This window comes from Pistacia vera, unplaced genomic scaffold, assembly GCF_008641045.1.
Source record: "Pistacia vera cultivar Batoury unplaced genomic scaffold, PisVer_v2 Contig277, whole genome shotgun sequence".
Taxonomy (NCBI): domain Eukaryota; kingdom Viridiplantae; phylum Streptophyta; class Magnoliopsida; order Sapindales; family Anacardiaceae; genus Pistacia; species Pistacia vera.
Genome location: NW_022196087.1, coordinates 1,368,683 through 1,395,036, shown reverse-complemented (window position 1 = coordinate 1,395,036; position 26,354 = coordinate 1,368,683). Strand labels below are relative to the sequence as shown.

General features: G+C 33.0%; 2 protein-coding genes and 1 pseudogene across 3 annotated transcripts; 1 reads left to right on the top strand and 2 right to left on the bottom strand.

The window, feature by feature from the left end:
* Positions 1-1,315: 1,315 nt before the first annotated feature.
* On the bottom strand, positions 1,316-3,163 carry LOC116133931 (annotated as a pseudogene).
* Positions 3,164-12,360: 9,197 nt separating this feature from the next.
* On the top strand, positions 12,361-15,138 carry LOC116133930 (putative disease resistance RPP13-like protein 1). Its single transcript, XM_031419597.1, has one exon. The coding sequence runs from the start codon at positions 12,361-12,363 to the stop codon at positions 15,136-15,138; it is 2,778 nt and encodes a 925-aa protein (XP_031275457.1).
* Positions 15,139-20,494: 5,356 nt separating this feature from the next.
* LOC116133950 (cytochrome P450 81Q32-like) lies at positions 20,495-22,532 on the bottom strand. 2 transcript variants are annotated; one of them, XM_031419616.1, is made up of 3 exons: positions 22,396-22,532; positions 22,123-22,230; positions 20,495-21,214 (listed from the first exon to the last, which is right to left on the bottom strand). In XM_031419616.1, the coding sequence occupies exon 3, from the start codon at positions 21,152-21,154 to the stop codon at positions 20,585-20,587; it is 570 nt and encodes a 189-aa protein (XP_031275476.1). In that variant the 5' UTR covers positions 21,155-21,214; positions 22,123-22,230; positions 22,396-22,532; the 3' UTR covers positions 20,495-20,584. The 2 variants fall into 2 exon arrangements, with proteins under 2 accessions (XP_031275476.1, XP_031275475.1); XM_031419615.1 differs by lacking the exon at positions 22,123-22,230.
* Positions 22,533-26,354: the final 3,822 nt, after the last annotated feature.

Here is a 26,354-nt window from a genome sequence, read left to right as displayed (position 1 = left end):
GCCGTTTCTGGCCATATTAATGGCCGAAAACAGCCATATCAGGCCAGATCTGGCCGAAAATGGCCAGATCGATGGAACTGACATTTAACGGCCATGTCCGTGGCTGTTAACGGCCAAACCTGGCCTAGACCTGGCCATTAATGGCCAGGGATCTGGCCGTTAATGGCCAATTCCATTGATCTGGCCGGAAATGGCCATAATATATCTGGCCATTTCTGGCCAAATCTGGCCTGATATGGCTGTTTTCGGCCATCAATATGGCCGAAAAAGGCCATATCAAAGCCCCCCGGAGCCTCCCACTGAATTTCGTTCCCTTTCAGGGACTCCGACGATTTTTCGGTGGCGGTCTGTGGTGGTTGGCCGCTGCCGACGGTGGTGGCTAGGTGAGTGGTGGTCTGTAAATTATTTTAAATATAAGGGTATTAGTGTCCAAAATTTTAATTAACAAGGGTAAAATTGAAATAGAATATTAATGTAAATTTGTTTTAAAGTAGGGGCATTATTGTCCAAAATTTTTATTAATAAGGGATAAAGTTGTAACAAAAAAAGATAACTCTGGTAATCTCAGAATACCTAAGAAAATGGAGGTAATTAGATTACCTCTGATATTACCAATAATAACCACTATTGGTATTTAAAGATTATCGGTATCTTATATTACTTGACAACTAAACATGGTAATCAAATAATATAAGATGACATAACCCTAGTAATCTCACTTAAGCCCCAACCAAACGCCCCCATAGAGGTATATTTGGGTGCGGGTGAAATGAGGTGGAGGGTTAGCTTATAAGTTAGGTCTAATTTTGATGTGTGACATGTGACCCTTCATCTTTTTCATTTTAATTACGCGCACTTCAACTAATGCTTGGAAGAGACTAGCGAACAACCCACTACCATGACCTTCTACTTAAATATAGATGCTTAATGTGGAATCTAACTTGAGACCGTGTGTCTATCCACATAATCTCAATTCGTTCTAACCATTTGAGCTACCAACGGATGGGTTAAATTAACATACATGCTATGTTATTTAGAAAAAAAATCATGTATTGCATATTTTATATTTCGTTTTATTTATTTATTTTTAATTGATTGTTTCTAAATTCGGACTTTATAATCTAAACACTCTAAAACTACCTACAAATTTGGATTAAGTTATCATAATTTCAAATCCACCGCAAATTTCAAATAATTTATTCCTTAAGTGTGGCAGAAATTTAAATTATTAATTAAGCCCATAAGTTCCATTATAGGAAACGAAGAATGCATCATTGTGAAGCCACAAATATACAAGAAGATACAAGAGCAATAATCAAAGCTTTGAAAGGACATTTAACATGCACTCTCGAGCTTTGCACATAGCCTCTAATGGCTTGACTTTAGGCATTGTAAGACCAGTTCCTTCTGTCAAGTCCACTTCCTCTTCACTAATTCTCTCCCACTCAAAGCACTGAATTAAAGTGGCTAATGCTAATCCCATTACTCTATTGGCAAGGCCAGCTCCAGGGCAGGATCTTCTTCCTCGACCAAATGGTATGAAGTTATATGTCTTAACTTCACCTTCCAATCCTTCAAACCTCTTTGATCTAGAACTTTCAGGGTCCTCCCACACCTTGGGATCTCTATGAATGCTCCATGCATTAACAATCAACATTGTCGATGGTACATCGTACCCTCCAATTGTACAGTAATCGGATGATTCATGTGGCGCTAGAAGTGGTGCTGCTAGAAACAGCTGAAGAGTTTCATTGATTATGCACTGGAGGTAAGGCAAGTTGACCAAATTAGGTTCTTCTGCTAAACGGCCATGACCAACATGATGGCCAAGCTCAGCTCTAGCTCTCTTTAGCACAAGAGGATGGTTGAGGAGAACTGACATAGCCCATTCTGCAGTCACCGAGGTTGTGTCTGTTCCCGCAACTAGTAGTGTCTGTTAGAAGTCAAAGTGATTATTAGGATTACAAATATGTTTTGAGGATTGTAATCTAACAAGATCAGAACAACAGAAACTCTTTATAGGTGCAGTGCCATGTAAATGTTCCATTTTCTTTGTGTCATGCTTGAGGAAGACACCAGATTACTTATCTATGTCTATCAAATTGTTTAAGTAGAAACAAAGAAGTTAAGACATACCAATATCATGCCTTTGATAATTTTATCAGTGTAGTATTCAGGTCAAAGTCTTGTAAAGACAGCATAGAATCGATTATCGTCTTAATTCTTGCTCCTTCACTTGAAGAATTCCTTGTGTTTCGATGCTCATCAATCAAACTCTGCATGAACCTATCAGAATTTTTATGCGGTCTTATTGTTCTCTTTTTGTAGCTCTTGTAATCCACCCATCGTAAAAAAGGTAAGAAATCTCCTGGATTTGATGCTCCATTGGCATAAAAAATGTCCCTTACGATTTTTAGAACGCGTTTAGACTCCTCTGGATCATCAACTTCTTCCCCAAAATATCTTTTCCCAGAAACCATCCTCATAATGATGTTAAAAGATAGTTCTGATAACTTTGACTTCATCTTCACTTTGATGAAACTTTGGCATGAACTGTGATAAAGATTTTTAAGTAAGAATCTAACCTCATCCTTTCTAATTCCCAAAAATATGTTAAGCTGATTTATTGAGAAGATATCAAGTGCAGCAAGTCGGCATAGATTGCACCAAAGAGGACCATAAGAGGCAGCGCCCATTGCCGTGTAGTCATAGTTCAAGTATTTGCCAGAAATAAGATGAGGCCTATTGGCAAAGAGAAAAACATTTTTAGAAAAGCATTCTTCGGCGGCAGATGGAGAGGATATGAGTAGCACACTGCGGTTTCCAAAGGAAAGATTTAAAAATTGGACCATATTTGTTTGATAGCAACTGTAATGATCTATGGATGATGGGTTCTTTCACTAGATGGAGATGGCCAATTATGGGAACTGGGAAGTGATGTTAGGGTTGAAGGTCGATTCTTATATTGTGTTTGCTTCAATAAAAAATTCTTCAGAATAAGAAATAAAAGCAAGCATGACGCCAGAACGATGAATAACCGTATTTTTTTCCATGAGCTAGAATTGGCCACTCCAATTATCTGTAAAGGAATAATGGCGGAGAATGGGAATGCCCTACACATCAATACGGTATTATTTGACTTTTGGGCTTCTGTGTCTGCCATCTTTTAACAAAAAGGACTCTAGCTGCAAAAATTTATCGTTTTCCAGAGAGATGGATGAATTTGCCTTGTTTCCCAAGACGTCCATTAATGTCCATTGTCTGCTTGCCATTGTCTTGTGTGCTCAGTCATCAAAACAGCAGTATGGAAGATTTAGTCACCACTCGCCAATCACCAAGTTGAAGAATAGTTTATGTATGGAGGCCTGTTTTTTATTTATAAATTATTGTAATACGATCCAATAATATCTTGATTCTTGTTTGAGACCCTCTCTTTTTTTGTGTTGTGGAGGATAATTTCCTTTTAGCATATATTTTTACAATTAATTTTATTAGTAGTTATTAAATTAAATATTTTATAGTTTTTTTAACTATTATCTTTAATTTCGCTATGGGCCTCATTAAAAAAAATATTAAATGAAATAGTAAAATGCATTTTCGCTTGTAGAGTGACTATACTATGTGTGGGAACCCCTCTCCGGCCTCTGGTCCTGCCAACCGGGCCTCACTCATCTGGATATTCTCACCCCTGCAAGTGGGTTTCTTTCGCCTTTCCCACCTCTCGAACATAAGACTTGCAGGCTAAGTCATTGTGACCAGAGAGATGAGTACCATGAGGCCAGCTAAAGAAACCCACTTGCAGGGGTGAGGATGTCCAGAAGAGTGGAGCTCAGTTGGCGGGACCAGAGGCCCGAGAGGGGACCCCATAATAAAAAGGCGCTGGCCTGATGGTACTCATCTCTCTTGTCACAAGTACTTAGCCTGCAGGTTTTGTGTTCGAGAGGTGGGAAGGCGAAAGAAACCCACTTGCAAGGGTGGGGATATCCAGATGAGTGGGGGTCGGTTGGCAGGACCAGAGGCCCGAGAGGGGTTCCCACAATAAAAAAGTGGGGAATGGTTTAGTATGTAATAAAACATTTCAATATACAATAAAAACACTCATGCTTATAAAATTTCATTTCCGTATACATATTTTATAATATGAGGCATCTTTCATAACACATGTTGAAATCTCTCATGGCAAGACTTCTTTTTGAACACTAGTATGGTAAACGAATAAATACTCATGTTTTTCTAAAAAAATTATTTCTAAGAAACAGTTTATATACGGATAACATTTACATTTATAAGTTCCCATTTTCAAATAGATGATATACATATATGTACATATCCAAATCATCTCTTAATTACATGTGAAAACTCTCACCCAACTAGTACCCTGGGGAAAATCTGTCATACCTGGTGGGCGTCCCACAAGTAGGCAGAGCGAGGGATGTACCTGACATACCCGGCAAGATCTATCATCGCGTGGACAGAGCCACTGAAACTGTCATACTTGACGGACCACCTCAGAGGGGACCCCACACTATGTCAATCAACAGATAACAGATATCACTAATGGATTTTAATAATGGGTGGAAAATTATTTTTCTCAAAGTTTTTTGGGTGGAAAAAGTAATTACGCCTTACCTTGGATTTTTAATCACATAATATTTTGTTGATGGTTTGTGATTCACAGCCACATGCTGGAATTGTAGGGCTGGCCGTTTTGTTTAACTTAACTGTGCTGCGTTATATGTAATTTTTTATTTTATTTTTTATTTTATTTTTGAAGNTAATCCTAACTATGCCACGTCATCTTCTCTAAATTATAAAATATTTGATGAACAGTGTCAAGGCCATTTTCTTAAATGCATACTTGGGGGGACCGGGCAGCTAAATTTTCTCAAGATAATAGGAGAAACCTTATATTGAGTTGCCCTCTTTTTTAATATTATTATTATTTGGGTTATTTTTTTATCTCATACATTTGAGAATTAATCTAAATCATTTTAGTCAAAATAAAAGTTTAAAAATTTAGTGGAAATCTGAGAGTAATAATGTCTTAAAAATCTTGTTTGTAAAGATAAAATAGTCCATAAATATTCTTATAAATTGTTTTCAGAACAAGGACATTATTGTCCAAGATTTTTATTAATTAGAAGTAAAATTGTAATAAACTTAAGATTACCAATTTATTTTAGAATACCTACAAAAATTGTGATATTCAAATTACCATCTATATAACGTATTATAATTACTATTAATATTAAAAAATTACCGAAATATTTTATTATTTGATAATCAAATATGATAATGTCAATAATATAAGAGAGAATAAAGACACAATGTAATGTTATGAATGTTTCCTTTTCAAAATATCTTGGAACAATATTTCAGTCACAATTCTTTTTTTTTTTCTTCTTTTTTTTTTTATACTAACTAATAAGATGTTGTTTACATGATTTAAAGATATTATCTACTTTATTTGAATTAGACATTACATAATAAACACAAATTTTATTTTAATTGTTTAGAAATATCAAAAACACTTTCAGATCTTAATATATATTGTTATGGGTATGCCTACCGGTATTAAATTGCACATCAATCTTAATACATGTCTTACTTTCAAGATTTTTCGCATACATCTGCCATCTTCAACCTAATATCACTCATACTTATATAAATTAACATAAATAATGTGTAAGGATTCATCCTAATTGAAAATTTTGGAAAGTGTCTAAAATTTAAAGAAAATATAAATTATTGTTTACCCCCCAAATTTCCATATTTTAAACCTTCTTTTTTTTTTTTTTTTTTTTAAACAGCAGTTATGAATTTGAAATTGAAAAAAAAAAAAAAAAAAAAATAACAGAAAAACTTAACAGCGTTATCAAGTCTTAAGCATTCAAATGACACACTACTTCTGTTAGTATTTTCCGTTTAAAGGCTTTGAGCAACATAAATTGGAATTGCTTCTTCTTTCCGCTCAACATCATGGGTGGAACAAAACATCAAACCTCTCGTGCACTAAAATCGATTTCCCAATTTTCCCAACATCATGGGTGCAGTTGTCTCCTGCTCATTTCCCCTCTTTATAAACCTATCCCACTCTTCCAGCTCTACCTCCACCACCGCCACCACAATATCGCCACCGCACTCCTTCTTCTTAAGCATCAGATTTATGTTTTAAAAAGTATATATGCCCATTTCTTGAATAATCATCTATTAAAATAATGAAGTATTCCATTCCTTTATACGTCTTAATTCTCATAGGTCAATATAAATCATATCATTCGTCTCTAAATTATGTAAAATTATCTTGAAAGTTTTATTAGATTTGAGACCAAGAGCTTAAGATTTTATATGTGTGCTTATGTTGGAAACTATTTGGTTTCCTTCATAGAGAATTAGATTGGAAAATAGGACTTTTTTACTTGCCACACCATTACTCACCAGATAATGCCCCATGGTTTGGGTCCGCTGGCCTTCGGAAAAAGGATTTAAGAAAAACTAACCTTTGAATTGACCCTAATTGGCTTTACTAAAGCGTCGAACAGCTTTCAAACTCCTTTTTGTTGAGTTGTTTCTTGGATTAGACATAGTCACCCTATAGTCGGTAGAATAGTGATTTGGGGTGCATGGTCACCTCAAAGTTGTAATCGGATGTATTTAACTAATAATAATTTTAAGAATTTGCCAATCAGGAATGTTGTAGACAAACTATTGAATTAATGGGGCAGAAGAAAGCTTTAGGCTACAACAAATGATAATGGAACAAAAACTTGAGATGCATAGTATTATTCATCATATAATTGATTTTTAATTTGTGCTATCATTGTTTTTCTCTCCAAAAGACCAAAATATATAGCTTGATTCGTGTTAATACCACGTTAATGGATAAAGATAGTTTACATTAATATATATATATAGAAATTTAGAAATTTAATCTTGAATGAAATCATTATAGATCCCACATTTTTATTTTTCAATTTTGACAAATTTAATCTTGGATAAAATTATTATAAAGGACACTATATGTTTTGACGAGTTTTAATTCCTATTCATTTTTTTGAATTTTGATTATACCTCAAACAATTCATCTGTAATAAGTTCCATTTTATGAGCAAATGGTATTTTTGCACAATTTCAAGGTATGTATCTGTGTGTGGATAGGGTTGCAAACAAACCGATCTGTTTGCAAGCATTTTGATGTCATATATATATTACAAACTTATAAAAGACCCCCGTTCTATTATATAATACATAATATAATAGAATATAAAATTATATTGAAAATTATAATATGTATTGATCATATATTACAATAGACCATCATTCCACTATGAATTTATGGGTATTGATACAAAATATATTTGTAGATATTTAAAATATGTATGATAATTTATGTAATAATAATATATACATGATAATCTATTATTTTAATAATTTAATAACATATAAAACACATTTAATCTATGATTAATATATGTATGATAATAATTTTGTATATACATAATTACACATTATATATAAAATAAAAACACAATAAACTAACCAGCTAACCCGACCCAACCCACATTTTTAAACAAAAATCCAAAACCCTATTCTAATTTCCCTTCAAAGATATTCGAGTTATTCGAATGCTTAATTGAACACTTAATCAAATGATTTCGAACAACTCATTTTGTTAATCGAATGACTTCAAACGGCGATTCTATGTTCATTCAAGTTTGAACAGGATTTCAAACAACCCATTATGCTTATCGAACGATTTTCGAACAGGGGTGTTTGTTTGTGTTCAGTTCGTTTGCAACCTTATGAGTGGACATCCTAGCCCTAAAGGTGTTATCGAGCCAAGCCAAGCTTTTGGACAATCGAGCTCAACTCAGCATGTACAGGAGGAGCTCGAGCTCGATAGGAAAAATAGAGCTCAAGTGACTCGATTACCTGTACACACATGTAATCGAGCTGACCTCAACCTTGAGCCCAATCCCAGCCATTGATTCCAAGAGGTTCTCTAAGAGAGAAGGGGGAGAGAGCCCTAATCCAGCCATCATCATCAATGGTACTTATTTGAATTTCAATGGCCACTTCCCTTCAACTTCTCCCTCTATCCTCTCCTTCCTTCTCCATGATCAAGCCTTAATCCAACCTCCGGGCTTGCATGATTCACCTCCTCTGTAGCTTATTTATGTCAGAAAAGAAACAAATCATTGAACATTTACTACAATGCAATTTTCTAGTCTAAGAGAGAAAAGGGAGAGAAGGAGAAAGAAGAGAAAAAGAGAGAAGGAGAAGTGACTGAGCTGACAGATGAAGAAGAAGAAGTTAGGGTTTCTATAATTAAAATAATTTATATGCAAAACAGAAAATAACATAAACCCCCTCATACTTACAAAACATTCATATATGCCCTTTCGAGCTCGTGGAGGCTTGCGAGTCGCTTGAGCCGAGTACTAGGTGTCTCTAGCTCGACTTGAAATGGCACCTGAGCTACTCGCGAATGGCTTGGCTCGACTAACACCCCCACTAGCGATAATTCCACTGGGACCTAAATTAGGGTATAAAGATAAAAGCAATTCGTAACTTTATCCATAGTAGAATTGCAATGTAAAGATTTCGAATTAGTTATATTGAAATCCGATATGGGAATTGATTGTTATTAAGCATTTTATCGTGGTAACTCTACACCAAACCCTAATTTAGAAAAAAAAAAAAAAAAATGTTCATGCTTATCCTTTTATGAAATTCCTGGTTTAGTTTAATTCTGTCCAAGTTTGGCCTTTGTTAATTATATGTTGTCTAATTTATGTGTCTTTCTATTGTTTTGTGTGCAGCTGGGAATTTCTACTTCTCAATGAACTAATAATTTTCATTTTAACTTTCTATATTTTACAGATGTAAAAAAACTTTCAATTCTTTAATATGAAATATATTATTAATTTATATGTTTCATTTTCAAAATAAAATCACAATTGAAAAAACAAAAAGATTATTTCAATTAAGATTAGAGACACAATCGGTATAATTTAAAAAATTAACATTTTAAAAAGAGTAAAAGACATTTTCCCCACCCAAATAATGGTTTAATTCCACCCACAAACTTTTGAAAAATCACTTTACTACCCAAGTTTATATTTTGTTTTTAATTCTGACGTCGTTGCGATCCCACACCACCACTATTCTATATGGTTTTTTTAGTCAAGGGGTGAGAAAGTGTGGATTTACCAAACCTTGGGTGAGAAAATTTTTTTTGGACTTAGTAATAGAGTTAACAACTTTTTCCAACCCAAATAATGGTTTAATGACCTTTCCCACCCACAAACATTTAAAATATCACTTTACTATCCAAATTTATATTATGGTGGCGAACAGAGAGTCAACTCAGTCCAGACTGTTAGGGTCTTTAAAGATGGGCGGCTGGTGATTCTTTTGCTGGTGAAAGATTGGATTTTAGTGATTGGGATTGATCGGAATTTGACCTAGGGGGCAGTTGCACAAACCCTAATTGCTTGATATATTGCCAACGATTGTCAAGGTCGGCGAGAGTAGGTGTTTGAGGAATTTTGACGAGTGATAATTGGGAAAAATAAATGATAGTAGTGTGAGATTGCAATAATATTGAAATCGAAATCGAAAAGAAATATAAATTTAGATAATAAATTGATATTTTAAAAGTTTATAGATGAAAAAGTGTCAATAAACTATTATTTAAGTAGGAAAACGTCGTTTACTCCTCAGTACTATGATATTATTTTTGTTTAATTAATTTAAGCATGTATCAAAATTGTTGAAGAGTGATGCAATGCACATCGCCTCAAAGGAAACAAAAGCATGGAAATTAAGGTGTTGAATTTAGTCAATATATTGGTATATGTGTATGCACGTTTAATTAATTTTAATTATAATATTTTTTTTTTATTAAAATTTACAACTTATAGAAAATTGTGACAGTAATATTATAATCAATATTAAATAGAAGCCTATGGGGAGGGAGACATGATCCGCCTTTGAAGGGAATTAAAATATGTGTTGACCATGAAGTTAATACTAACTATTAAATATAGAATTCATAATATAAGTTTCTAATCTAATTTTTTTTTTTTTTTTGAAATTATAGTAAAAATTCTTACTAATACCACGTTAATAGATAAAAAATAGATTAAATTAAAAAGGCATTTAATGTGTGTGTATATATATATATATATATATATATATATAGAGAGAGAGAGAGAGAGAGAGAGAGAGAGAGAGAATTTTCTCTATTTGTGTCAATGGAAGTGATTTTATAGACCACATTTTTAATTTTTTCTTCAATTTTGTCAAAACTACATGTTTTGACAAGTTTTAATTACTATTCATTTTTTTTTTTTTAATTTTGATTACACCTCAACAATTCATTTGTGATATCAGTGCGTGGTTGGGGTGTTAAAAAAAAAAAAAAAAATCCCCTAAACTTGGATCCGCTAACGTATCTGAACCAAATCGAAAAAAATTAGTTATTCTAAAATCCAAATCGGTGAAAAATTTGGATTTTTGGTTCGGATACTGGTTCATCTTAAATGATTTTAATAAAATTTACTTAAATCATATTAATCTTCCCCAATAGAAATTAGTTTATAAAAGCTTATCAACAAATCATTTGAAGATAACTTAATAAAAATTATTCTCAATAAACAAATATCTCAACACCCAGTAATGTAATATTATGTCATAATCGCAAATTATTTCGGTTCTTTAATATCAAATATATTATTAATTTATATGTTTCCTTTTCAAAAAAAAAAAATTTACAATTGAAAAAAAAAAAGAATATTTCAATTAAGATTAGAGACACAATTGGTATATTAAAAATTTAAAACTTTAAAAATGAAAAAACTGAAACAACTTTTGGTCGATTATCTAAATTTAAAAAATTATATAATATTTATTATTTTGAAAAAAAAATAAAATAAAACAAGAGCACATAATAACTCTCATAAACATATCTTCTCCCTCCACTCCACAATGCCTCCTCTTAGTCGCAATCCGTTCGATTAATTCTTGCCCTTCAGATCAAAACCTAATCAAATCAGACGTTAAGGCCCTTTAACTGTTAAATTCAAAATCGGGAAAATAAATTTCGGACTTAGTAATATGATATTATTTGTTTAATTAATATAAGCATGTATCGAAGTTGGTGAAGGGCGATGCAATGCACATGGCTTCACAAAAAACAAAGGCATAGAAATTAAGGGTGCGATTTATTTCATTATTTCTATCCATATTCCCAATTATATTCCTAAAATATTGTTTGGCACACTATTCCAAAAATACTAGTATATTTTTTTAATTACTTTTAAACCCTTTAAGTTTATTAATTTTTTACCTCCAGAAAAAAGTTTAAAAATTAGCAAAAACACCCCCATCCACCCATACTTGTCAGATTCCGACAACCACCGTCGGTGGTAGCTGGAATCTGTCACAATGCTTACATCACGACTGGAACTGGCCGGTTATTCACCGATCTGCAAAGATCAAAGACAGCCAAATCTTGACCATCGTTGACCTAAAACGACGGCCATATCTTTGGTCGTCGTTGACGGCCAAAGATGGACCTTTGCGGCCACCGATGACCACATTCGGTCGTAGATCTGGCCTTTTCCGACCAGATCCGTGGTAGATCTGGCCAGAAAAGACCATATCGACGCATTACGACACAAATCCGACCGGTCTGTGTCGTAATGCAATTTTCCGGCCAGATTCCAACGGTGGTGGCTAGAATTTGGCACTGCAGGTGGTGGGGGTATTTTTGTCATTTTATATATTAGGGTGTTTAATTAAAGAGTAATAATAGCCTTACAAAGAGGTATACAAAGAGTCACATAAAGAGTCAAATCCAGCCCTTGAAAGAAAGGAAAAAGAGAGAGAGAAAGAGGTAATCATGAATTTCAAGGGCTGAATTTGACTCTTTATTTAGTTTTTTGTATACTTCTTTGTAAGGCTAGTATTACTCTTGATTAAATTAACAAGCCTATGGGTTTTTTTTATAAATTTTTAAATTTTATCTCGTAATATTCTCTTATTCAACTACCCAATATTATTCCCAAAATCTTATCCAAAATAATGAATCAAACGCACCCTAAGGTGTTGAATTTAGTCAATATATTGGTAGATGTGTATGCACGTTTGTGTCTCTACGCATTCACAATGTCCAACATTATGTTTGCTTTAAAAAATAGTAAATTATTATAGTAAATTGTAGCCACCAAAGCCTGTGTCTTTCTTGTATCTTGAATCCAACTTTCAGCATTCTTACACAAAAATTAACCTGTTTCTATTTGCTTTGCTCTCAAACTCAAATCGTTCAGGTCTTTTCTTTCGATAACCAAAACCATGGCTGAACTTTTGCTCTCTGCAACCCTTCCTTTGTTGTTTGAAAAACTGTCTTCCCCTGAGTTGTTCAATTATTTTGCAAATGAAGAAGGGGTTCGTTCAAAGCTGAAGAAGTGGGAAAGGAAGCTACTGAAGATTGAGGCGGTGCTCAGCTCTGCAGAAGAGAAGCAACTGACGAACAAGGCTGTGAAACTGTGGCTCGATGAACTCCAAGACTTGGCTTATGATGTAGAGGATTTACTGGAAGAGTTTTCCTATGAAGTTTCACGTCAGAACTCCATTGATACCCCTTCTTGTTTCAATCATTTCACTCCTCGTGCTGTGAAGTTTGATGTCACTATGCGATCCAAGATGAAAGATATCAATGGCAGATTCGAAGAGCTCTATAAAGAAAGAGTTGAACTTGGATTGATGCACGAGACTTATGGAGGGACATCAAGTATTGCTGCATCTACTCAACAAGGAGTAGATCCAAGACCACCCACTTCCAGTCTACCAACTGAAGAAGCTGTTTATGGGAGAGGTGAAGACAAAAAAGAAATACTTAAGATGGTGTCAAGTGATAAACCAATTGATGCCAACTTTGGTGTGATAGCAATTGTGGGCATGGGAGGACTCGGCAAAACAACACTTGCACGGGAGGTGTACAATGACAAGGAATTGGAACATCTCAAGTTCGAGAAAAAAGCATGGGTTTCTATCTCAGACGATTTTGATGTAATGAGAATCTCGAAGTCAGTTCTCGAGTCAATAAATCACACAACCAACAATCTAAATAGTTTAAATGAAATACAAGATAAGTTGAAAAAGAAAATAAGTGGAAGAAAATTCCTGCTGGTCTTAGATGACGTTTGGAATGAAAGAGAGAGTTTGTGGGAAACCTTCAAGTCTCCATTCAAAGATAGTGCACGGGGAAGTAAAATAATTGTAACTACACGCAATGAAGGAGTTGCAGTAACAGTGAGATCCTCTGAAACTCATAAATTAAAGACTCTTTCAGATGATGAATGTTGGAATTTGTTTATGAAGCATGCACCTTCGACTGGTATGGATACTAACGCTCTTGGGAAATTTCGTGAACGTGTTGTTAAAAAGTGTGGAGGATTGCCCTTGGCAGCAAAGACTCTGGGTGGTCTTCTACACTATGAGCCGAAAGTTGATGCATGGGAGAATATATTAAACAGCAGAGTATGGGATTCAACTAACGGAAATGACATCCTTCCCGTGTTAAGGTTAAGTTACCGTCATCTTCCTCCACATCTTAAAAGATGTTTCTCTTATTGTGCAATTTTTCCTAAAGATTATGAGTTTGATGAGAAAGAACTTGAGCTTTTGTGGATGGGAGAAGGCATTATTCAACAGTCAGATAAGCACCTAAATTTGGCTGGTGAGTATTTTCTTCATTTATGTTCAAGGTCACTTTTTGAACAATCAAGTAACAATAGTTCTAAGTACGTAATGCATGACCTTGTTCATGATCTATCACAATCTGTTTTTGGAGAAATCGGTTTTAGATATGAGGAAACCATTTCTATGCTACCAAAAAAATTTGAAAGGACTCGTCATTTTTCTTATATTTCTAAATATTATGATGGAAAAAATATGTTCAAGGACTTGGAAAAATTGAAAAGTCTAAGAACATTTTTTCCAGTATTTATGAGTCCTTATGATCCGTATGACCAAAGGTACATAGATGCTACAATTATTTTTAATTTATTGCCGCATTTGAAGAAGTTAAGAGTGCTATCCTTAGAAAGATACATCATCACACGTTTACCAAATTCAATCGGAGGCTTGATACATCTAAAGTATCTCAATTTGTCTAACACTAAGGTCAAAAGTTTGCCTAAGTCAATCAGCTCATTACTTAACTTGCAAACTTTGCTACTAAAAGATTGTTCTCATCTTTTGGAGTTACCTTCCAAGATGAGATATTTGACTAATCTATGTCATCTTGATATTAAAGGTGCAACTTCATTAAATGGGATGCCGTCTGGTATGAAAGAGTTGAAAAACCTCCGAATGTTGTCTAATTTTATTGTGGTCAAAGGGAAGAATTTCAATTTGAATGATTTGAGGAATTTAACATTTCTTAAAGGAGAGCTTCACATTTCCAAATTAGAGAACGTTAGTCATCAAAACCAAATTAGAGAGCCCATACTAAAAAATCTGAAAGATTTAGAAATATTGTTGCTAGAATGGGGATCTCAATCTGATGGCTCGCCGAATGAGGAAGTAGAAACACATGTTCTTGAGATGCTAAAACCTCATAGCAATTTGAAAGAACTTGTAATCAAGTGCTATGGTGGTGCATGTTTTCCATCTTGGTTAGGAGATTCGTCATCGCTCTCCAATGTGACAGCCCTTAAATTAGAAAATTGTAACAACTGTGAAAGTTTGCCTTCACTCTGGATGTTGAGCTCACTTAAAGACCTAACCATTAAAGGGATGAAGAGACTAGAAAAAATAGATTTCGAGATGCTTTTCAAGTCATTAGAGCTTCTTCATTTTCAAAATTTGCAAGAATGGCGGTGTTGGAACACTAAGAGAGAGAATGAGGATGTTGAAACATTCCCTCTTCTCCGAGAGCTTTCCATTGTTGAATGTCCGAAACTTGTTGGAGAATTACCTATCAGTCTTCCTTCATTGGAAAGGCTTTCTATTCTATGGTGTCCAGAGTTGAAGGCTTCAATTTCAAGTGTTCCATCGCTATGCAAAATAGAAATTAATGATTGCAAGGAAGTGGTGCGTCATACTACCATATCTACTGAATTCTAGTCTTTAAATCCTATGGTTCTTTCAAGTACTCCAAAGTTTGGAAATTGGATAAAGCAAGGATTTCAAAAAATTTCAAAGATTGTTTGCTGTAAAGAGCTCACAAATTCGTGGCAAAATTTGAGTTGTGTTGGTAAGCCACTTCATGGTATTCATAGCCTTACATACCTTAAAGAATTATCTTTCATAAATTGTAGAAATATCCTTCAAATTTCCAAACTCTCTTCAAGAATTAAATATGCGAGATTGTCCAATATTGTGTGCAGATGAAGGTGTTCCAATCAACCTAACAGAGCTCGATGTTCGGGAAGGTTCCAAAATCTGTAAGTCACTAATAAAAGGGGGATTGCACAACCTCACCTCTCTTAGACAACTTCGTATTACTGGATGTGATGATTCAGGGCCAATTTCTCAAGAGAGCATGGGAACGACCTCCTCTCTAACTTCTCTCTACTTTGGGTCTTCAAAGCCTCACCTCTCTTAAATGGCTGGCAATTAACAATTTTCGAGAGCTAAAAACCATTCAAGACTTGAGCTGCCTCATCTCTCTTGAAAGTTTGGAGATCAATAGTTGCCCAAACCTTGAATCCATTCCAGACCTGGGAAGCCTCACCTCTCTTGAATCTTTGTCCATTGATGAATGCCCAAAGCTCAAATCCATTCCAGATCTAGGAAACCTCACCTCTCTTGAGTCTTTGTGCATTAAGAAATGCCCAAAGCTCAAATCATTGCAAAGCATGCCACCCTCACTTCTGGATTTAAGAATTGATCACTGTCCATTGTTAAAAAGACAGTGGAAAAGGGGTAGAGGAAAATACTGCTCAAAGATTGCTCACATCCCTAAAGTTCGCATAGATGGAAAATTAATCTTCAATTCAAAGGAGCAAGAGTAGCAAGAATGAGCATACTTATTTGATTTCACAACATCCAATCGGAGAATCATCTCACTTCAACCCAAGCTGGTCATTTTCTTACACTATTTTCTTTTATCCTTTGCCTTAACTTCAAAGTTTCCTAAAATTGTTTTTCGTTTAACACCTTGTACTGCAATTTGTTTGTCACTTGTCTTATTTTGTTTGGTTCACTAGATTTAATCAATATATATATTTTTTAGGATGAAGCAAGTGGATAGCTGAAATCTCAAATCTGGAGTTCATTATTCAATTTGATACTTTCGTAGGTGTAAGGTAACTAAAAGAAATTTAAAATATGATTTAGAGATATAATTTGAATCAATTTCCTCATCTTTCTGTGTTTCAGACAAGTTATGCTTCTGCCACTCAGAGGAGTAACATTTATCGGCAGAATCTAAGTCTTTTTAGATCCCAAAATACTGAGCCAATTAGAGAATCACCTCATTTCCAATTCCAGGTTAGTCGATTTCAAACATGTGAATTGTTTTCAATCCAGTTGTGGAGTAGGACATTTTGATACACGAATACTTGAAATTTGAAGTTTTTATACGGTATCTTTTTGAAGTCATCAGTTTCTTCAACTCTTGTGGGTGAAAGGTAACCAAAAGAAAGTCTTCTAACACAAATTCCAATATTTTCAATCATTGATTTATATAGATAATATTTGCAAAAGTTCCTTCATAATCTATGGTTGCCAGATTTGAGATTCTTTGTTGAGGTGAAATGAAACCAGACTGTGATTGCAATGCCATAAAATTTTCCTTATCCAGCTGCATTTAGGCATATTTTACATACTTTTTATATTTAAACTCTTAGTAAATGGTAATCCTAGATCATCTTTGATTCGCAGGATCAAGCTGCCCTCATCAGCGCAAGAATAACTTAGCCCTTAAGGTAGTTCATCTGGTATAAACGAAGAGGACGATGACAGTGGATTTTTCTATCTATATATGTGTAATGTATGAAGTAACTTTCCCGCTATGACTTTACAATTTTGATCAGACAACTTTTGATAGTAGTTTAACGTTGTATTCTTGCTTTGTTGGTGTGCTCTGGACATAAAGTAACTCTTTGCATAGATTGGAAAGCTGAAAGCTAGTAAAATTCTATTTTTCAAAAAGAGGCTAGAATTCGTGTGAAAAGGTTAATAATCTTCATTATTTTTATTTTTTAGTCTTAAATTTTGTTAGTCCAGGCTTGCAAATAAGACCTTTCTTAAATTTGGTTACTCTGTTGTCTTATCCATTTTTCAAAGGCAGAAATGATGAGTGCAAAACCAAGTAATGGACCTCAATATATCCTTGTTGAGGCACTACAATTCGCTTAATAAAGCTTGTGAGGCAGTCTTTCACCACTGATGTAGACTTATTCTTACATTCTCTAAAATCATTACCTTTTTTCTTAGACAACATTTATACATAATTTGTATTTAATAATATTCAAGGTGAATATATCCTATGAATGGAGTGAGTGAAGCTGTGTTTATCGACCAGAAAATGTTTTGCAGTAGACTTGTGATCAATTCCTATGATGGTATGACATTTCCAACTTGGATAAGAAATTCTTTCTCCTTTACTGAATTTCAATCTCAGATCATCTTTGTCTTTGATTCACAGGATCATCTTTTAGTGAAGATGAGGATGATGGTGGATTCTTCTGTCTACAAATGTGTAACGTATGAAACAAATTCTTTCCCGTTATGATTTTACAATTTTAATCTGACAACATTTTTTAATAGTATAACGTTGCATTATAGCTTTCTTGGTGATTACTCTGTACTGAAAGTAACTCTCTGAAATGGTTGGAAGGCTGGAAGCCATTATCCATGTGAAAAGGTTAATAATCTTCTTCTTCATTATTTATTTGTTTTTTCAATTTGTTATATACAGAAAGAGATGCTTGCTATTCTCACTTTTCATGGTTTATGCCACTTTGTTAGTTTGTTGTCTTATTCATTTGATAAAAGAATGAGAGCAAACTTAAGGTGATGGACCTCTATATCTTGTAAGCACTTGAGATATTCTTTCTCTACTTATTTGCCTTATTTTTATAGTTTTCCAAAATCGTTGCCTTTCTACATAATCTGTATTTATTAATGTTCAAGGTGTATCATATGAATGGAGTGACTGAAGCATTGTTGATCAGAAAATGTTTTGCAATATAGTTGAGATCATAGTTTCGATGCTGGTATGAGCTTTCCAACTTATATCAGAAATTCTTGTACATTTTGAGATCTTTCTAACAAAAGATCATTGCATTTCTGCAGGATCAAATAGTGCAAAATCTCCAATATTGCATCTCTTGAACTTTTGGAAATCATCAAGAGACATTCTCTTCTTGAATCTTTTCCTGAGAAGGCTTACTGGACAAGATAATCTCAAGTACATACAAACGAACTTCTTATTAAAAATTTACATTTTGTTGTTGCTTTGCCTAATTGGAACCAGAATATTGATGTATGTCCCATGATAATTCACAGCTTGGTGCAAGAAAGACAAGGGAAGTTGTTGTCCCTTTATAGGATACAGAATCTATTCATTTGCCATGGCACTGTGAACTTATTGTGATGGATAAGAGGAATAAGAAGCCTAAAAAACTGCAGTGGCTTGACAGCAATGTAAGCACTGGATTTGAGACAGTTTCTTCATCCAAAGAATGTTGATATCCTCTTCTTCTCTGATTATATATAGGCTTGTGGGTGGTGGTGTTAAGAAATTTTATGGGTAAAGAGTGAGTGTTGTGAGTTGTAAGGTATTGTCAAATAATATGAGCCATAGATTATTGAAGAAAATTTCAACTTTTGGGATTTGTGTGCATAAAGTAGCAGAGAGTTGAAAGATATATAAGAGAAGGGTGTACATGGGTTTCGGGTTTCCGGTTTGGGTTTGGGTATAACGTGAGTGTGTTAGACTTATACTATCATTCTCTATTTTAGTCATTTGATTGATATCCGTGGATGTAGGCAAGTTTTTGCCGAACCACGTAAATTTGGTGTTGTGTGATTATCTTTATGGCTTCCTTATTTTTCATATCTTACTACCTCTATCGGAGTTCTAGTTTCTGAACAAAGTATACCTTCATGTAAGCTATGGCTATGTCATTGCAATATTTATTGCAACCAATTATAACAGGTCATTAATGCTTTGTTATGTTCATAGCATTAATCATCATATATAACTAACAGAGAGTGATAGGGATTGTAGTGTCACTTTCACAGTTCTTATATTTTTATTTAAAAAAAAAAAAAAAAGGGTATGCCTCAAATTAATTAATCAAGTTTTATACATTAATCATTATTAACTCGCCAACTATTTTTTTCTAATTTTTTAATTTTTTTTCCAGTTTTTTATTTTAATAACTGACTTTATTTTTAATTTTTTTTTTTTTAAATTTATTAACCCTAAAATTAATATAAACCAAACTAAGGGTGAAAAATACATGTTATTAAGTTTGATGGGAAAATATTATTTAGCTAGTTAAAAATTATAAAATCAAATAGTAAAGGGTAATATAATTTTTTTTTTTTTTTCAACTTTAGCCTTGTTTTGTAACAAATTCCATTGACAGAGATTGACGATAGATGGGAAATTGTTTTTCTAAAAGTTTATGGGTGGGAAAACGTAATTATGACAAACCTTGGGTAGGAAATTGTCATTCATTCGTATTTTGATTTTGAAAATTTCTATTTATTTTATTTAGGGATGAAATAAAAATATTTATTTGGAAAATGTAAAGAAACACAGAGGTGTAATTAGGTGTGGGTAAAATTAGGTGGAGGGTTAGCTTATAAGTTAGATCTGGTTTTGATGATGTGTGATGGTGTGACCCTTCATCTTTTTAATTTTATTAGGTAAGGCTAACCTCAAATTAACATGGACACCCCCTAGGTTCAGTGAAAGTAAAAGAGACTCATAGATTTCAAAACAAAACACTTACACCCTGACATTTTGTTTAAAGTTAATTTAGAGTCAGATGTCTTTTTTTTTTTTTTTTTCTATAATAAAAAGAAGTTAATATCTGACATTTCTCACATGATCAAATATTAAATATTTATTTTTCACAGACATAATTCTATTACAAGGATATAAATGTTCTATTATGAAACCATAAGAATATAAGTATTTCATTTTAAAACCTGTGGGTCTCTTTGTTTTTTTCTCTGAGGGTATCCATGAAACACCTCTTAAAAGTTAGGTACTTAACTTACGAATTCCAAAGACTTCCTCCAAGACACAAATACGAGGGAGCAGGTCTAGATATCCCATCTAAATCCTCGCAACCGAACCAAACCCACACAGCACCGATTCTTGGGACTTAGGAACCGAAACTAGAATTGAAGTGAGATAAGATGTGCAGTGAACATTAATTAAATTTTTCTACCAATATTACTATAAGAAATGGAAGACCTCAACCATTTCCCAAAATATATCTTAGTTACTGGCAAACTTTAGATTAAGCCCATAAGTTCCATTATAGGAAACGAAGTCTGCAACATTGTGAAGCCACAAATATATAAGAAGATACAAAAGCAATAATCAAAGCTTTGAAAGCACATTTAACATGCACTCGCGAGCTTTGCACATGGCCTCTAATGGCTCGACTTTAGGCATTGTAAGACCAGTTCCTTCTATCAAGTCCACTTCCTCTTCACTAATTCTCTCCCACTCAAAACACTGAATTAAAGTGGCTAATGCTAATCCCATCACTCTTTTGGCAAGGCCAGCCCCAGGGCTGGATCTTCTTCCTTGACCAAAGGGTATGAAATTATATGCCTCAACTTCACCTTCCAATCCTTCAAATCTTTCTGGCCTGAAACTTTCAGGGTCCTCCCACACCTTGGCATCTCGATGAATGGTCGATGCATTCACAATCAACATTGTTGTTGATGGTACATCGTACCCTCCAATTGTGCAGTAATCAGATGATTCATGTGGCACTAGAAATGGTGCTGCTGGAAACAGCCGAAGAGTTTCATTGATTATGCACAGGAGGTAAGGCAACTTGACCAAATCAGGTTCTTCTGCTAAATGGTCTAGACCAACATGGTGGTTAAGCTCAGCTCTGGCTTTCTTTAGCAAAACATGATAGTTGAGGGGAAGTGACATAGCCCATTCTGCAGTCACCGAGGTTGTGTATGTTCTCGCAACTTGCAGTGTCTGCTAGAACTAGAAATCCATAGAAGTCAAAGTGATTAGTAGCATTACCAATACAGCAGAGTGATATTTCACCTAACTAGCACTTAAGCTCTATTAATGCAGTAAAATGTGGATTTCAAATTTGATTCCTAAACCATATATACAATTATGATTCAATCCTGGCAAGTGACTGAAAAATTGATAAATTGTGGCTCATCCGAGTTATGGATAACATCTCATCAAGTAGTAAATTTTACATAATTCCCCTGTTTTAAAGGATGGTAGTATTTCTCTATGTTTTGAGGATTCTAATTTAACAAGATTAGAACAACAGAAACTCTTTATAGGTGCAGTGCCACTTAGATAACTCTCTTCCCATCATTCTCAAGATTTGCAGTATAAAACAAAAGCGAAACTATGAAGCTGAAATAAACATACGATCCCCACTTAGATAAACCAAACCTAAATCACATGAAGCAAGTTTGCAACGATGCAACAGTATTGAGTCTATCAATATTACTCTACCTATGTTTTCGTTACTACATATAACATTATTTCAGTATTCAAAAACAATCTCCCTAATACCATTTATTTACACAAAATATCAGTTTAGTAACGTTACCACAGGGTCTCCTCCGATACTGGACCCTGTAATGTGACTGCACCTAAATTATGGTTAGGAGTACTCATGATTTAGTATCCCAAAACCATTTTTTTTTCAGTGCAATTATTAAAGCATTGTCACCAAAACATGAACTTAGTAATGTTACTACAAAACATCTTTCAAATGGGGGCTTGCTACATTGTCGGGTTTGGTAACGTTACCATTTCTATGTTTCATTTTGGTGTACCATTGTTCTAGAAACCAAAAAAAAAAACAATTTTTTCCATACAATTATCGAAACATTGTACACTAAGTATCAGCCCAGTGACATTACCGCAAAACATCTCTCAAACAAGGGTTTCCCACAGTACTAGACCTGGTATCGTTACCGATCTATGTTTCGGAAATTTTCAGTAGTGTAGCCACAAACCATCATTACTCACTATCCAAAGCATCAGCACGGTAACATTGCCTCAACGGTACCGACCCCATCCCACACACAATCAAACAAATATACTAAATTAAACAAAATAATAATAATAAACAAACACAAATTCAAAAATTCAACCAAAAAAAAAAAAAGTTAAATGAAATGATTTATCGAAACCTTTTGATGGATCGAACGAGATCGAGGGAAGCTAGGTTTCGCGTGCGATCGAGAAAGTCGTAGAAGGTGACGGATTGAACGGAGGATGGCGATGAAAGGCCCACTGGGAAGAGTGAGTGTTTAAGTGGGCTGGGAGAATTAGCGGAATAGAAGATAAAGAAGAAGCCATTAAAAAAGATAAAAAGGAGAATAATTTATTAGGATGATGGGTTTTGATGAGAGAAGACTGTGATGTGATGTGACCACTGATCACTTTCTATAGCAAGTCTGTCACATTTCAGGTTGACGTTGATATGAAACGGGTCGGGTTTTATTTGATAGACATAAAATGATGCCGATATGTTTGTGTTATTATCTTCAAGTAGAAAAACTTATATGTGACGATCTCGATACTTAGTCAATTTTTGGTTTTATATTCAGTATTGGGTAGACAGACAAATTAATTCATACAATAATTTTATCCAGGCTTTATTGTATCTTTTGTTTCATTTTTTTTTTTAATAATATATAAATTTTCTCATGAAATTTTTACGTAGGATAAGTTTACGAATTTGATTGAATAAACATATAAATACCATGTCTCGTTCTAATAAAGAAAAATTCATTTCGTCTATGAAGAAGGTGTTTTGGTTTTAGTTTCACCTATCATAGTAGGTGAATACATAAATGAGTAATATTAACCATATAAAGAGATAAATCCAACTCTTAAAATTTATGATTGCTTTTTTATATACCTCTTTGTATGGCTCTTTATAAGATTAGTATTATTCATACATAAATAATGCGATATTATCTCGTATAAATTTTTTATTTTTTGTCTCCAAAACCAAAGAGGGGGCATAGATACACTACTTCATATATTGATTTGGTGTTTATGGTAAACTGCGGTACAATATTGTCTTTAACCTAATTTTAAATGCTTGAAAATCACATTTTGGACTTAATCTGTTTATAATTGTCATGCAATTTTTTGGTTCAAGGTAAACCTTGCCCATTCTTCCTAGCATTAATGGGTGCACTGTGCACAAATTTATTGTATTTTGGAAATTATTTTAATGTTTAGTTTAAGTATTCATTTGGGCTTAGAATAAGTTGTTTGGACTCAATTCTACTGTTATGGGTTATATGTGACTTAATGGGCCTAACATTTTCCCTTTCATACCCAATATATAAGTATTTATATAAAATTTATATATTTTATTATTTTTATCATTTGAATTTTTAATTATTTTCACTTTTCTCTTCATATATGGAACTAAACATGGATGGTTTCTTTTATATATGTTAGATTTAATGGGGAATGACAAACTACAGATAATAGTACAAGCGGATGCATCTAAAGTATAAATGGTTATAAAATTTCATTACAAAAAAAATCATCATTATAACTATTTTTTTTTTTTTTTTACTTGATTACTCCTTGAAAAATAAATGGGTGGTATAGAAGCACTTGTGAATATCCATAACAATATATTTTTAAGTGGTTTACCTGAGCCAAAAGTCTTAGACAAAGGTGATCAATTTGAAAGAATTTCTTAGAAATTCTATAAAGTTCACTGAATGTTTAAGATAAATAGATTCTTATCTTAGAATTCTACATATTAAAAAGTTTCAAAAAACTGGAAAAGTAATTTAAGAGTTATTTATATAAATAATATATTTTGGTAATTTTGTATATACAATATACTTTTAAACTTTATAAAAATTAATAAGGGGGCTCAATTAGAGTATAGGTGAACTCAAATAACAACACTGTTTATCAATAGACCCAAAAAAACAAAAACTAGGTTGAACGACAAAAAAACCTCATGCTTATCAAAAGCTACTATTGTGCCTTCAAAAAATATTTAAAAAATAGGGAAGTATTTTTTTTTTTCTCCATTTAATTGATCATTATCCCTGGTTGCTAATTATACCTCTTCTGTAATTTTAAAAAAAAAAAAATTTATTTAAACCTCATCTAATACCGAATTATTCCTATCTACTTAATTAGGTTTATTTTCCCCAATTTCTAACTTAATTAGATTTTTAATTTTACACATGTCTTTCCCCAATCTTAAAATTAATTTGGTTTCTCGTTTACACCCCTTTTTGCTAATTTCCTAATTTCAAATTAGAAACTTTTTTTTCTTCTTCATATTTAAATTCATCTCGTTATGTGATTACCTTTTCTGTAATGTTATCATTATATATTTTCATCAAACAAAAAAAATATTTGAAATAAACAATTATTATTATTATTATTATTATTATTATTATTATTATTATTTGTCATTTTAATAAAAAAATTCTCAATTCTGATTAATTTGTTTTAACTGTTAATTCATATTACTAAATTTTAATTACAACATTACTTCATTTAATCAATTATCCTTACTAAAGTAAATGAATCTAATTTATTAAACTATATAAATATAATACAAAACACTTATAATAATATGATTAACACTAAAATACTAAATTATTACAAAAAAAAAAAAAATAGTAAATTATTATAGTAATTGTAGCTACCAAAGCCTGTGTCTTTCTTGTATCTTGGATCCAAGTTTCAGCATTCTTACACAAAAATTAACCATTTTGTGCTTGCTTTGCTCTCATACTCATCCATTGTCAATATATAAAGCCTAGAGGAGACCATAAATGAAAGTCGAAAACTGCCTTTATCTTTTCACTACACTATGTGCAATTAAAGAGATGCTAAATTAGTTGCTTTATTTGTTATTTGAGCTAGAAGTAAGGCAAAGTTTAGGAAGAAGTATAATATAAAGGAAAAGTAAAGAAATGTTGTATGTTTAGCCCAAGTCACTGAATATTAAAGCAAGAATAAATTAGTTGCTTTACAGCAAAAAGAACTTGTTAGACAGGCCATATCTCAAATCATTTTTCCTTGTTATCTAAGCAAAAGGAAATGTTCGAAAACTTGTGGGATTTAATATGTTATAATAATAATGGAGATAACTTGAATTAGCTTAGCCTCTATGAATTGCTAACTATTTATTCATTTCTTTGAGTTACGTTCATCAATTAATTAGTAGTTAGAAGGCTTATAAATTTTATCTTTGTAAGGGATAGTTATATATTTTTTCTCTGTGATCTCCATATCCAACGATCATCTTTATTCGTGTCATATTTTAAATTACAAAAGCTTTAAATGGAAAAAGATAAAGTAAAAGTTTAAATCAAAAGAAATATACCCTGCATAAGTATTGAAGCCAAGTGATCGATGATGCCATACCAACTTCTTCAACAAATTAACTTAATTTGCTGAAATTATAGGTGAATTGCAAGGAAATTTCTTAGAAATGTATTAAAGAGAACATGTTCATTGCCATACCAAGTTACCGACTTGCAATAAAAGGAAGGATAACTTTGGATTTTGTCATTCCACAAAAAGAGTCATGCTGACTCAATCAGTACACAATTGACAATACTAATGACAACATTTAAAATGAATAAAATGATATGACAAAATATAAATATTAGAGTGAATATACAAAGACAATTCATTAACATATGTGTAATTTAAAGAATAATGTCACATTACTTTATATTCAATTCTTTGTGACAAGATTTTATTAGTGTAATATTTAAAATTCACAATAGGGAAAAAGAAATTATTAACACATAAAGTTAGAAATTAAAGGTTATTATGAAAGGTCACACAAATTAGTAAAATTGTTGTAGCTACCAAAGTCCTGTGACTTGTTATATCTTGAGTTTGAGCTTCTATTTGGCAGGTGGAGTGTGTACGAATGATATAGTACCAGCTACTACAAGTCAATATGTGTAACATTAAATCTAAAAACTACTAATCAGTAATCATATTCTATGTAAAGATGGATAAAAAAGAAAAAAAATTCATAAGTAAAATAAATTCATTGATTACAGAATATATTTCAATAAATAGAAGTGACTTAGATCTTGGACAAGTGACTTTTGTAGATGCGGTTTGTAAACAG

Excerpts from the sequence above, each read along its gene's own strand:
- LOC116133930 (XM_031419597.1), top strand. The coding sequence starts at position 12,361 with ATGGCTGAACTTTTGCTCTCTGCAACCCTTCCTTTGTTGTTTGAAAAA.
- LOC116133950 (XM_031419616.1), bottom strand. The coding sequence starts at position 21,154 with ATGTCACTTCCCCTCAACTATCATGTTTTGCTAAAGAAAGCCAGAGCT.